Source organism: Heterocephalus glaber, unplaced genomic scaffold (assembly GCF_053883595.1).
Source record: "Heterocephalus glaber isolate CG9 unplaced genomic scaffold, H.glaber_assembly_v1.0 deba00000594, whole genome shotgun sequence".
In the NCBI taxonomy this organism is placed as follows: Eukaryota; Metazoa; Chordata; class Mammalia; order Rodentia; family Bathyergidae; genus Heterocephalus; species Heterocephalus glaber.
This window is the reverse complement of record NW_028258151.1, coordinates 11266493-11280692: the sequence shown is the minus strand read 5'-3', so window position 1 is coordinate 11280692 and position 14200 is coordinate 11266493. Positions and strand designations below refer to the sequence as shown.

General features: G+C 38.5%; 1 protein-coding gene across 11 annotated transcripts in view; it reads left to right on the top strand.

Annotated features, from left to right (window-relative positions):
* Slc35d2 (solute carrier family 35 member D2) overlaps positions 1-14200 on the top strand; it is a 152575-nt gene that overhangs the window by 49675 nt on the left and 88700 nt on the right. For 9 of the 11 annotated variants that reach the window (XR_015448837.1, XR_015448839.1, XR_015448838.1 and 6 more), the window contains one exon: positions 1041-1119. Coding sequence is in view for 6 of the 11 variants with exons in the window: in XM_021259396.2 (XP_021115055.1) it covers positions 1041-1119 (79 nt within the window). In the remaining 5 variants the exon portion in view is untranslated. Of the gene's footprint in view, positions 1-1040; positions 1120-14086; positions 14170-14200 lie in introns of all 11 variants that reach the window. The other 2 variants (XM_013072733.3, XM_004846096.4) reach the window with 1 other exon arrangement.

The window sequence follows — 14200 nt, the reverse complement described above, 5'->3', positions numbered from 1 at the left end:
GGGCCAGCAGAGGCTGCAGTGCTGATCTGTGAATGTCATTCTGTTGGTGACAGTGGGAGGTTTGTTCCTTGCACCTGAGACTCAGGTTGGAATATGGCAGGAAGAGCAGCCTGGGTCCCAGGTGCACCAACCTCTCCCTAGGGTCAAGTTCGCTGTGCTGTGGCAGTGCGGATCCACATTCATGCCTTCTACTTGGGACTTAGCTTGTATAACTCTCAGCCTGGTGTGACTGTCACCTCTTTTGACATTTAATTATCTGATTTGGATGCGTGGGGTTTTCAAACCCATTTAGGTTATGGTTAATTTCCCTCAGTACTGGATAAGAATCAACTCTCTTCCCTACTTCTGACTGGATTCTGCATTCTTTTCCTGTGTACATAGTTTCTTGTCTGCTGCTTCATCACAGTTCTAGAGTCATTTTATTGGCAGGCTAGTGTCTGTGTTTACTGTCAGTGTTAAATGCCTGAATTAACTTTGGTAATAGGGTACAAGGGTATCATTAACAGGTGAAACCCACTCATTTCCATTTCTTTTACCCAAAGCTGGCCAGTGCTGAGCTCAGTTTCCCTCCTAACACCTGTGTCCTCAGCCGCTCTGGCTGCACGTGTGGAAATCTCCTGTGAGCTTTTCAATCTTGCCTGGCTGGTCTACCTCACACCCATGGATTGGGAACCTCTCTGGACACCATTGTGTGTTAAAGTGCAATAGGTGATTCTGATGCACAGAGAGGTTAAACATGCTGTTATAACACAACTGTGAAGTGAAAGATTTCAGGTCATTGCAAAAACTTCCTTCTCCTTACCCCCATTTCATGGAAACAGTAATGGGAAACAGAAAACAGGAAGGACCCTCAGCAGGTCTGGCTGAGGCATCCTGTAATAACTCCATTACCAAGGTGTCCAAAGGTGTGGGTCATACAGCCTTTATGAAGTTTGCTTAACTTTGCTTAAAGTACTTTGTGGGGGCCACCAGCTGATGCTCACAGCTGTCCTGACCACTGGGCTGGAAGCCTCACACTCAGTGTCTGTGTCCTCATCCAGGTATCTGCTGATGTTCGCCACGGTTCTGTGCAGTCACTACAACTCGCCCCTCACCACAGCCGTAGTCGGAGCCATCAAGGTAAGTGGGCGGGGCCTTGCACAGACACCTGAACTGGGGAACTCACCATGATCCAGACTGTACCCTAGAAGCAGAGCTTAACTTTACTGTTGTTGTTGATAGAAATGTAGTGAGAATGGAGGCTTGTGACAGCTGGGTCTGGGTGGCCTCTTCATACTACTTCCGATTTCCTAATGCATAAAACAGAGTGGGGATCTTTTAAATTTGTTTTTTCACTTTTTATTTTAATGTAATGCAATTAGATATTATTAAAGTATAAAAACAATTCTGTGAAAAAATAATTTTTCATAAGAAAAATAATTAGAGAATAGTAGTGGTAAATACACTGTGCATCATGATCTTAAAACAATATATTTTCAATTGCTAATCTGTCTCTCAACTCATTTTATCATCAATACCGACTTTGAGAACCTGTACTCTAATAAGATGGAAAACACAGAAGACATGGACAGATTCCTATACATATAAATTACCAAAGCTGAATCATGAAGATATAAAAATTCTACACAACCCAATATTGTGGCAAATCTGGGAGTCGAAATGATCTTACAGAGACCAGGAGAGTTGGGTAAAATAAGAAAGAAGTTTGTTGCCAGGCAATGGCCAGTCTCAGGAAATGAGTCCTTATAGACTGAACCTGAGTTAAAATAATTTCTCCTTTATATACCTTTTACAGAGTAAAGAGTTCAAGTAGCGGTCAAAACAGCAAGGGACTTTTTATGGCTTTAAGGTTGGGGGCTTACATAAACAATCTCAAGGCTATTTTCTTATCTCTCCGGGAACAGCCTGGGGAAAGTTCACCCAGTATTTTTAAAACAGGGACAGGTTAACACAGACGGGGTCTACACAGAACACAAAAACAACATATTTTACAGTTCATAGACAGATTGCCATTAGTAATTATTCATTCCAAGTTATGTTTGGCAACTCTTTACACTTCAGTATCAGTCAGTGAAATTGAAAATGTAATTAAAAACCTGCAAACAAAGAAAGATCCAGGTCCTGAAGGTTTCACTGCTGAATTCTATACAAAATTTAGAGAAGAGCTAATGACACTACTTCTCTGGATTTCTGCAGGGTCTCTTGTGATTTCACCCTTTTCAATCCTAATTGCATGAATTTGAGTCTTTTCTTTCCTTTTTTGATAAGATTGGCTAAGGGTTTATCAATTTTATTTAATCTTTCAAAGAATCAATTCTTCAATTCATTGATTCTTTGCATTTTTTTTTTTAGTTTCCATTGCATTAATTTCTGCTCTGATCTTTATAATATCTTCCCTCGTACAAGCTTTGGGCTTGAGTTGTTCCTCTTTTTCTAGACGTTTGAGGTTCAACATTAGGTTGTTTATTTTAGCTGTTTCTGTTTTCCTGATGTAAGATTTCATTGCTGTATATTTAATTGCATCCTGTAGGTTCTGGTATGTTGTATTGGCATTATCATTTAATTGTATATACTGTTTAATTTCTTTAATATCATCAGTGACTCATTGGTTGCTCAGGAGGGTGTTATTTAATTTCCATGCGTTTATGGCGTTTTTGTGCTCTTTTGCCATTGATTTCCAATTTCATTGCACTATGGGCAGATAATCATAGGATAATTTCAATTCCTTTGTATTTACTTAAGCATGTTCTATGAGCTAATATGTGGTCTGTTTTGGAGAACGACTCGTATGCATCAGAGAAGAATGTGTGTTCTGATGTTGTGGGGTGGAACACTCTGTAGAAATCCACTGTGTCTATGTGTTCACAGGTTTGGTTCAGTTCTGATCTTTCTTTGTTGAGTTTTTTGTCTAATTGATCTATTTGTGACAGTGTGGTATTGAGGTCCCCTATTACAATTGTATTAATGCTTATTTGATTTTTCATGTCTGTTAATATTTATTTTACATAGTTGGGTCCACTGGTATTTGGTGCATATATATTTATGATTGTCATCTCTTCATCTTGGATTGTGCCCTTTACAAGGATGTAGTGACCTTCTTTGTCTCTCTTAATCAGTCTTGGCTTAAAACCCACTTTGTCTGCAAATAGAATAGCTGCCCCTGCTTTTTTCCAGGTTCCTGTTGGATCGGATATTGTTTTCCATCCCTTGATTATCAGTCTGTGAATTTGTTTTTAAATTAAATTTTTTCTTGTATGCAGCAAATTATTGAATCATATTTCTTGATCCATTCTGCCAGTCTGTTTCTTTTGATTAGTGAGTTGACACCATTTACACTGATGGTTATAACTGAAATGTATTGGCTTATCCTTGTTTTATTATTTTCCTGTTGTTGGTTATCTGTCTTTTCAATTTGTTTAATTGCTTGCAGTGCCTGATGGGTTCTTTCTATTGGTGTTCTTGGAATTGTGGTCTTCATTATCTCTTTCTAAAATATCCTTCAGGGCCTTTTGTAGAGCTGGTTTGGTTTAGTGGTTATGAATTTCTTCAGTTGTTCTTTGACATGGAAGTATCTTATATCTCCATTCAATTTGAAAGATAGTTTTGCAGGGTATATCAATATGGGTTGGAGGTTGTTTTCTTTCAGAAACTGAAATACTTTACTTCAAGCTCTCCTTTACTTAAGGGTTTGCATTGAGAAGCCTGCTGTGATTCTGATGGGCTTTCCTTTATAGGTGATTTGTTTTCTTTCTCTAACATCTTTAATAGTCTATTCTTTGTTGCTGAATTTCTTGGATCTTGGTAATTATATGCCTTGATATAGATTGATTTTGGAAATGGCTCAGTGGAGTTCTATATGCCTCACTTATTTATGTGTCAAATTCTTTTTCTATGCTTGGGAAATTTTCTGCCATTACTTCTTTGAACAGGCTTTTAATGGGATTTGCAGTATCTCCAGCTTTCTCATTGACTGATCAATGTTATATTCTTTTTTCTTTGTACCATGTTGCAGCTGTTGGATTGATTTTTCACGGTCCCTTGCCATTTTTAAGGTATCTTTCTTTTCATGGTTGTTAACTGTATTCCTCTCTTCTAGTATCTGTCTGCCTCTGTTCTATCTGTTGGATATACTTGCAATGGAATTTTTTTTTTGGTACCAGGGATCGAACTCGGGTCTTTGCCGTTGCATAGCAGGCGGCAAAACCACTGAGCTAAATCCCTGGCCCTGCAATGGAATTTTTAATCTCCTGGATGTCTGTTTGAATTGGTTTCATGGATTCCATTTCTTTCCTATGTGAGGCAGTCATAGTTTTCATCATTAATCTAAGCTCTAGTTTTTTGGGGTTTTTTTTTTTTCATTAAGTTTATTGGTACATTGTAAGTATAAAATACAGTTACATTCCTCATTGGGATCATGTATCTTTACAAGGTGTGTCTTAGTTCTTATTTTTTCCCCATTTCCCTGCCCTCCCTTCACCCCTTCCATCCTTCCCTACTTACAGAAACTTTGTTTCCATTTTTTTCTTTTCTCCTATTTTTTCTTTTCCCTTCTTTCCTTTCCCCTACTCTTTGCACTTCCCCTACTCCTTTAGACATTTACTTCCTGTTTCACATTATCCATTATACCATTTGAACCTTATTTACACTTTTAGTTTTTCACACCAGAAGAACTATTTGGTATTTACACATGTGTGTCCTATTTATTTCACTTAAGAGTATGGCCTCAATGTGCATCCATTTAGCTATAAATGTCTGTAGCTTCTCATTCCATAAGGCTGAGTAGAACTCCATGTTATAAAAAAAAAAAAACCACATCTTCTTTATCCAGTCTCCAGTTAACAGGCATTTGGGCTGTTTCCAAGTTTTAGCTATTACAAACTGTGCTACTCTAAACATGGGTATACATACATTGGTGTGGTATGATTGTTTTAATTCTTTTGGGAAGATACCCAGCAGAGGAATAGCTGGGTCAAATGGAACCTCTAATTCTAGTTCTTTGAGATATCTCCATAATGATTTCCACAGTGGTTGCACCAGTCTGCACTCCCACCAACAATGGAGAAGGGTTCCTTTCTCCCCACAACCCTGCCAGCATTTGGTACTGGTTGATTTCTTGATAGCAGCCATTCTTTCTAGGGTGAGGTGGAATCTCCGTGTTGTTTTCATCTGCATCTCTTGAATGACCAGTGATGTTGAACATTTTTTTCATATATTTATTTGCTGCTTTTACTTCCTTGTCTGAGAAATGTCTGTTCATTTCAGATGCCCATTTTTGAATCGGGTCTTTAAATTTGGAGGGTCTGATTTTTTTCAGTTTTTTATGTGTTCTAGATAGTAGTCCTTTGTCTGAGGTACAGCTGCTAAAAATTTTTTGCCACATTGTAGGTTGTCTCTTAGCTCTTTTTGTGGTTTCTCTTGCAGTGCAGAAGCTTTTTAATAACATGAGATCCTAGTTGTTGATTCTTTGTGCTAGTTCCCGTGCTACTGAGGATTTGTTCATAAAATCTTTTCCTATGCAAATGTCTTCAAGAGTTCTACCTAACTTATCTTTCAGCAAGATTAGTGTTTCTATTTTAATATTTAGATCTTTAATCCACTTGGATCTTAGTTTAGTGCATGGTGATAGATATGGGTCTAGTTTTAATCTTTGGCAGGTTGAAATCCAGTTTTTCCAACACCATTTATTAAAGAAGCTATCTTTCCTCCAGTGAGGATGGTTGGCTCCTTTGTCAAAGATGAGGTGGCTGAGTGTGTCTGAAGTTGCTTTTGTATCTTCTAATCTATTCCACTGGTCCTTGGGTCTGTTTCTTTGCCAGTACCATGCAGTTTCTATCATAGTGGCTTTGTAATATAGTTTCAAGTTGGGAATTGTGATATCCCTGTCATGTCTCTGTTGCCTAGAATTGTTTTTGCTATTCTAGGTCTCTTCTGGTTCCAAATGAATTTTTGGATTGTTTTCTCTAGTTCTGTGAAATATACTGTTGGGATTTCAATCGAGATTGCATTAAATCTGTATGGAAGTTGTGGAAGTATGGCCATTTTCACTCTATTGGTTCTTCCTACCCAGGAGCAAAGGATGTCTTTCCATTTTGTTATATCCTCTTCTATCTCTTTTTTCAGAGTGCTGTAGTTTTCAGTGTAGAGGTCTTTTGTCTCCTTCGTTAGATTGCACTTGATCTTAGCCAAAAGGCTGAGAAGCGATTCTCCTTCTTTAGATTGATTCCTGCATATATTCATTTTTTTGGATGCTACTATGAAAGGAATTGTTTCCTTAATTTCTCTCTCAGTGAGTCTGTTATTTGTGTACAAAAAGGCTATTGATTTTTGAGTGTTTACCTTGTATCCAGCTACTCTACTGAATCTGTCAATTAAGTCTAGAAGTCTTTTGGCATAATTTTTTGGGTCTTCTATGTAGAGTATCATATCTTCAGCAAATAATGACAGTTTAACTTCTTCCTTTCCTATTTAACTTCTTCCTTTCCTATCTTTATTCCTTTTATTTCTTTCTCTTGTCTAATAGCTGTGGCTAATGTTTCCAGAACTATGTTGAACAGGACTGGTGATAGTGGACATCCTTGCCTTGTTCCTGATTTTAACGTGTAAGTTTTCAGGTTTTGACCATTTAGTACAATGTTGGCTGTTGGCTTTTCATAGACTTTATTAGCTTGAGATAAAGACCATCTGTTCCAATTTTCTATAGGGTTTTTATCATGAATGGATATTGGATTTTGTCGAATGCTTTTTCTGCATCTATTGAGATGAACGTATGGTTTTTGTCCTTGGCTCTGTTGATATAGTGTATTACATTTATTGATTTATGTATGTTGAACCATCCTTGCATCCCTGGGATAAATCTGAATTGGTCAGGGTGTATGATCTTCTTGATGACCCTCTGTATTTTGTTTGCTAGTATCTTGTTGAGGATTTTTGCATCTATGTTCATTAGGGAAGTTGGCCTGTATTTCTCTTTTTGAGTTGGGTCTTTCTCTGGTTTTGGAATCAAAGCAACACTTGCTTCCAGGAATGAATTTGGAAGCCTTGCTTCCCTTTCAATTTCCTTGATGAGTTTAAAGAGTAATTGTGGTAGTTTTTCTTTAAATGTCTTATAGAATTCGGCAGTGAAGCCATCAGGACCTGGGCTTTTCTTTGTTGGTAAAGATTTAATTACATTTTTCAATTTCACTGATTGTAATCAGGATGTTCAGACTTTTTATATCTTCTTCATTTAACTTTGGTAATTCATATATATCTAGGAATCTGTCCATTTCTTCTGTGTTTTCCATTTTATGAGAGTATAGATTCTTGAAGTAGGTATTGATGATCCTCTGGATTTCTGCTGGACCTGTTGTGACTTCACCTTTTTCATTCCTAGTTGCATGAATTTGAACCTTTTCTTTCCTTTTTTTTGATAAGGTTGTCTAAGGGTTTATTGATTTTATTTATTCTTTCAAAAAACTAACTCTTTGATTGGTTGATTTTTTTGTATTGTTCTCATGGTCTCCATTGCATTGATTTCTGCTCTGATCTTAAAAATTTCCTCCCTTGTATCAACTTTGGGTTTGTCTTGCTCTTCTTTTTCTAGGAGCTTAAAATTCAGCATTAGGTTGTTTATTTGAGTTTCCTCTGTTTTCCTAATATGGGCATTTACTGCTATGAATTTCCCTTGTAGAACTGCTTTCATTGTGTCCCATAGATTCCTGTATGTTGTATTGGCATTATCATTTAATTGTAGAAACTGTCTAATGTCTTCTTTAATTTCCTCTGTGACCCATTAGTTTTTCAGGAGGGTGTATTTGATTTCCATGTGTTTGTGCAGTTCTTGCTGTTTCTTATGCTATTGATCTTCAGTTTAATTGCACTATGGTCTGATAGTATACAGGGGATAACTTCAATTCCTTTGCATTTACTTAAACATGTTCAATGAGCTAGCATGTGGCCTATTTTGGAGAATGACCACTGTGCAGCCAAAAAGAATGTGTATTCTGATTTTGTGGGGTAGAACACTCTGTAGACATCTATTAAGTCCATTTGTTAAAAAGGTTGATTCAATTCTATTATTTTGTTGTTGATTTTTTGTATAGATGATCTGTCTATTTTTGACAGTGTGGTATTGAGGTTCTCCACTACAATTGTATTAGTGATTGTTTGGTTTTTCAAGTCCATTAATATTTGTTTTGTATAGTTGGGGGCATTTGTATTTGGTGCATATATATTTATGATTGCCATCTCTTCCTCTTGGATTTTTCCCTTTACAAGGCTGTAGTGGCCTTCTTTGTCTCTCTTAATTAGTTTTGGTTTGAAATCTACTTTGTCTGCAAATAAGATAGCTACCCCCACTTTTTTTCCTGCCTCCTGTTGCATGGAGAACTGTTTTCCATCCTTTTACTTTCAGTCTAAGGATTTCTTTGTGAACTAAGTGGGTTTCTTGTACACAGCATATTGTTGGATTTTGCTACTTGACCCATTCTGCCAGACTATTTCTTTTGATTGATGAGTTGAGGCCATTAACATTGATAGTTATAACTGATATGTATTGGCTTATCCTTGTCATGTTATTTTCCTGTTGTTGGCTCTTTTATTTTTTATTTTTCCCCCTCTCCCTTTAATTTCTTGCCTGGCCTAGTGGATTTGCTCTGTTGGGCCTTATGGAGTTGTGACTTTCATTTTCTTTTTCCAGGATATTGTTTAGAAGTGGAGTTTGGAGTGCTGGTTTGGTATTCATGAAATTTCTCAGGTGTTCTTTGTCATGGAAGTATCTTATTTCTCCATCAATTTTGAAAGATAGTTTTGCAGGGTACATTAATCTGGGTTGGAGTTTATTTTCTTTTAGGCCTTGAAATACTTCAGGCTCTTCTTGACTTGAGGGTTTGTGTTGAGAAGTCTGCTGTGATTCTAATGGGCTTTCCTTTGTATGTGATTTGTTTCTTTTCTCTAACTGCTTGTAGAATTTTGTTCTTCTGTTGGGTTTCTGGAATCTTAACTATCATATGTCTAGGTATAGATTTTTTTTTGATCGTGGCTAGTTGGAGTCCTATATGCCTCACTCCTCTGTATGTCAAATTCTTTCACTCATTTTGGGAAGTTTTCTGTCATTAATTCTGTGAAGAGGGGTTTTTTTTATGTCATTTGTACTTTTTCATGATTTTTCATGGATTCCTGTCAGTCTTATATTATTCTTCTTTGCATCATCTAGGAGCTGCTGGATCGATTTCTCATGGTCTCTTACTATTTTTAAGAGATCTCTCTTTTCATGGTCACTGCCTGCAATCCTGTCTTCTCTATCTGATATTCTGTCTTCACATTGGCTCATTCTGCTGCAAATGGTTTCAATAGAGTTTTTAATCTCCTGGATATCTGTTTGAATCTGTTTCATGGATTCCATTTCTTTCCTATGCTGGGCATTCATGGTTTCCATTTCTTTTCTATGCTGGGCATTCATGGTTTCCATCATGGACCTGAGCTCATCTTTTTTTTTATCTGTTTCTGTTCTAGAGTCTCTAATCATGTCTTTCATTCTGCTCAGCATCTCTGTGGTTATCTGGGAAATTATTTCTGTTTTGAATTTTTCTAGAGCTTCATTCATCTGTTTTGTTACTTCCTGTCCCATCAGTGCAGGGTGTCCAGGCAACTGATTATCAGATTTTTCCACCTCGTTTCCTCCAGAATTTGTCTTTGGTGAGCTGGTAGCCTGATGTTGTGCCTTGCTTAGGTATCTTGTCATTTCTATTTTTGGTGTTGGTACTGTTTTTGCTTCAATTCCTAGGTTGATACTTCAATATTGCTTATTGTAAGTATCTTTGTTGCTTGTACTTAGAACCTTTATGGAATGACTGTTTCTCAGAAGTGTTTTCCAGATACATCTGGCCTTTAGGTTTTGAGTCTCTACTGACTCTTAGGCTCTCTCATTTTCAGTATACCAGGAAGGACAATTGATTAGATCAATCACAACACCTTAGCCCAAGTGATACAATCAGCAACAACAAGAGAATCAAGCACAGTTTAGAAAATGACAATTTGTGGTAGTTATTAATTTATCACTTTTAAACCTGTGAATTAAATCAAAGTTGAGGACCAGCCCAAAATATGTCTATAGTGAATAAACTCTTCAATATAGCAACTTTACCCTTTGGGATGGGAACTTAGAAGGAGGTGGGGAGGGAGTGATAGATAGGTATGATAGGGAAAGGTTAGAAGTGAGGCCAGAGGGCACAGGAAGATCACACGAACTCTAGAAAGCTGTTGAAGAGAAGAGGAGAAGACAGAACAAAAGAGCAAACACAAGGACAAAACAACCTAACAGCAATAGGGAGGCTAGAAACTATATTCATTTTTCTTTTAAAACTAATGACAATCAAGAATAGGAAAAAGAGAAGAAAAGAAAAAGTAAGAAAAAAAGGAATTCAAATTGGGACAGGAACAGGAATAAAAAGGGAGAGAAATGAAGAATAAGGTGGGAGTGAGAGAGTGAGAGAGAAAGAGAAAGAAAACAGAAAAAAAAGAAAAGAAAAAAGGAAAACATTTTTTAAAAAAAGAATAGATAAAAATTAGAAAAAACATTAAAAATAGGAGAAAAAATTACTTTGAAAATAAATAATAATAGTAATACCTCCTTAAGGGTATGTCTCTGATATCACTATAGACAGCATGGGCAGGAGTGTGCAGATGTAATTCAGTTAGTCTCAGCAAGCCAGCAGCTGTCCCCTGAGGTTCAGGCTCATTTCTGCCTGCAAGGCCCAAGTTGAGATCTCTGACCTCCTGCTAGGTTGAACTCTGTAAGGTTCTTCTGCAGGTTCCAGCTGCCCTTCCCCTGAAGATAGTCCAAGTTCCAATGGGAGGTGGTGATCCCTCCATCTTACCAACTACGGTGGTCTGGTGTACCTTTATTACAGAGATTTTCTTCACTTTTCCAATGGGCTTCAGTTTTCATCTAGGAGCCTCAGAGAGGCCCTCTTTCTCTTGTTCACTTCTTTTCTATCTTCTGGAGCTCAGATCAATGTCCTTTCTGACCCACTGCCCCTCTGTGGTGTGGATCCAAGTGCTGGCTTGGCCCAGTGGCCAGAAGTGGGGGGGGGCACACGCTGTGTTGGTGCCCACTCTGCTTCGCTGCTCTGCACTGAAGGGGCAGGGCCACTGGCCAGCCCGTGCTGCTCAGGACCTCTGCTGTTCTGCGATGAAGGGCTCTAGTTTTTTATCTGTGTCTACTCTAGATTTATTGAGCATGTCCTTTATTTTGATCATCACTTTTTTATTTTATTTTTTTTGGTACTGGGGATTGAACTCAGGTCCTTGTGCTTGCGCCACAGGCGGCGAAACCACTGAGCTAAATCCCCGGCCCCTATCTTGATCATCACTTTTTTTTACCTGAGTGATTATACTCTCTATAACCTCATGCAACTGTGTTTTCACTTCTGCTCTTATCATTTCCAATAATTCAGGTGAGTGACTTCCAGTTCCTTTATCTTGTTGTCCCCTGGACTTGTCCTAGGTGGGCTGGAGGTCTTGGATTGGATTTTGCTTCTGCATCTTGTCATTTTCTTTTCTTTCTTCTTTTTTTTGTTTTACTTTGTTTTCTGTGTTCATTTTTGTAAATTTCTTATGCCAGATAGCTTTATCAGTAGTATCAAGGCCTTCCTAGGTAATATCTATTCCTCAGTGATGTCTTCCGGGCATATGAGGTTCTTGGTGCTTGTGTCTGTTCCAAAATCCTACCTTCCCAATTTATTAAGGATCCAAAGTTGCTATTTATTTGGTTTAGCACCCAGCCCTTTGGTACTGGACTATGGTGATCGTTATGGCCCCAGACAATCACAGTGTTGTCATAAAAGGGAGAACAACTGATTGCAAAAGGTATGCTATCCTGACTAAAGTAGTACAGTTAGCAATATCAAGAGCATCAAGCAACCCTAGAAATTAACAAATTGTGGTAACTATTAATTTGGTACCTTTAATTATAGGAAGAAAAACTACAGTTTTATAACATAATCCAACATAAACCAGGGACTTCTATGCAATGAGTTTCCCCTTAGTGGAGTGATTTTATCCTCTGGGTGGGAGAGTTTAAGAGGGGTAGGGGGCAAAACAGATAAATGAAGGGAAATGTAGTAGTTGCAAGGCTGGAGGACAACAGATGATCTTAAGCTTTGGGAAACTGGAGAAGCAGGCAGGAGAGAAAGCCTGAAGAATAAAGCAAAAGAATATTGGAGTAAACCAGAAAGACAAGAGGAGATTTTCACTCACATGAAAATATAAACTCAAGAGTAATAGTTGAGGAAAGAGAAAAAAAATGAGAACAAAATAAAAATAAAGGTAAAATCCTAAACAATGAAGAAGAAAAAAAACTCCAACCAGACAGAAAAAGGAAAGAAAGCCAACAAAGAAAAAAAATAAAATTTCTCTAGAATCCACAGTTCTGTGGTAGTGACCAAGGGAGGTAATGTCCCAAAACTGTGCTGTGTACCCCTGCCAGGTCTGCAGTAGGATTAGTGCTGGGTACACGGTTGGTCTCGTGGGAGCTGGGGCCAGTCTTCAGCCAGCAGTTTTTCGGATGTCTCCTCCCACCCCAAGCCTCCTTACTGTGGGTGCTGTTGCACTCTCAGGCAGGGTAGCCCAGGGCTGCTCCAAGTCCTGTGTACAGTTGGCTCCATTTGGTCTTTGCACAGCCTCTTCTGTTTCACCCCCACTGGCCCTTCTCTAGCCCATCCTGTAGCTTGTCAAGGGGCAGGGTGGGGTGGGGGTGGGGATGCTATCACCACTGGGAATGTAGCCCAAGGCTTCTAGGTTCCACCTCAGTGTCCTCTCCAGTGGTTAGGTGTGAACCTGGGGCTATTTAAATCCTGAGTGTTTTCTTTGAAGCTACTGGTTGCCACTCCTTTCCCCCACCTCCACTGCCCTTAGCTCCTAGGGCACAGGACAGAGGAAAAAAAAAAAAAAGGAAAAGAAAAATAGGGGCTGGAGATCCTTCCCACTGGGAGGGAACAGATTATTTCTGGTCACTTACCTCTGTGTTTGCTAGTAAAATTTGTTGCCTGGCTACAGTGTCCTTTGTGTGGAGGAAGGCAAAAGAGGCAAGAGACCTTTTCCCCCGAATCTATTCTGCGTGGCTTGAGTTAGCTGCACTTTTTCAGTCCTTCAGTGTCTTGGGGACTTCCCAGTACAGAGAGTCTTGCTCAGCACTTCTTGCACCACTGGTAGCCCTGTGGGCTGATGCGCCATTTTATGAAGTACTGTGCCTATGTTTTATGTGATCTAGTAGTCTCTCATTTCAGACTGATTTTGGCATCAGGATGTATGTCTCTCCCTTTCTTCAAATTACCTGTGTTTTTAGTTGATTTCTCTCTGAGTAGGTCCAATGTTACTCCTCCTCCATTCAATCATCTTAAATTTTAAAAAGGAGGGACAAATTATTACTTTAAAATTGGGGTAAGTGGGAGGGGATGATTTGGGAAAATGAAGAAGAAAGTGGGGAGAAGATATTCCAAATGTCTATGAATACTTTGTGATATACAATTTGGTTTTCTGGTGGAAGCTGCCCACTAGAAAGGGAAACCTAGAGGGATTGTTTTCAACCAGATCCATGCTTACTTGTAAGGCAAGGAATTAGCAGGGGTTGTGTTCTGCATGCTGTTCTTCCAGAACAGCTTAGTTTTTCTATTCACATGAACTCCTGGAGTGCGTGAGAACCTACCTGGGTCAGCAGTGGACCTGTCTGCTGGCTGCGGAGGCTCATGGAACACAGTGGACAGAGCAGGGTCTGAGGTCTAGTCCATTTCTCTACTCTGTCTAAGCTTAGGGCCACCATGATTACCGTTCACTACCAATGATAGCAAAAAGGCAGGAGCTGGTAGATCAGACAGAAGCTGATTGTGACAATTCTGCCATCTTTTGCCTGAAATTGTGTTTTTTACCACAGTTTATTTCTTTCTAAAGCCACACATAATGACTTTCATTCATTCATTTAACATTTGATGAATACCTTCTACCTAAAGTTTCCATGCAAAGTAATTAAAATGTCTACTTTCAGGTTTTGCCATATGTATGTATTTCCCCTAAATCCTTCACTTTTAATGGTGAATTCCGTTTTTTGCAGAATGTGTCTGTTGCCTACATTGGAATGTTAGTAGGTGGAGACTATATTTTCTCTCCATTAAACTTTGTAGGATTAAATATTTGGTAAGTGACATTTTTAAAAACTCAGTTGATT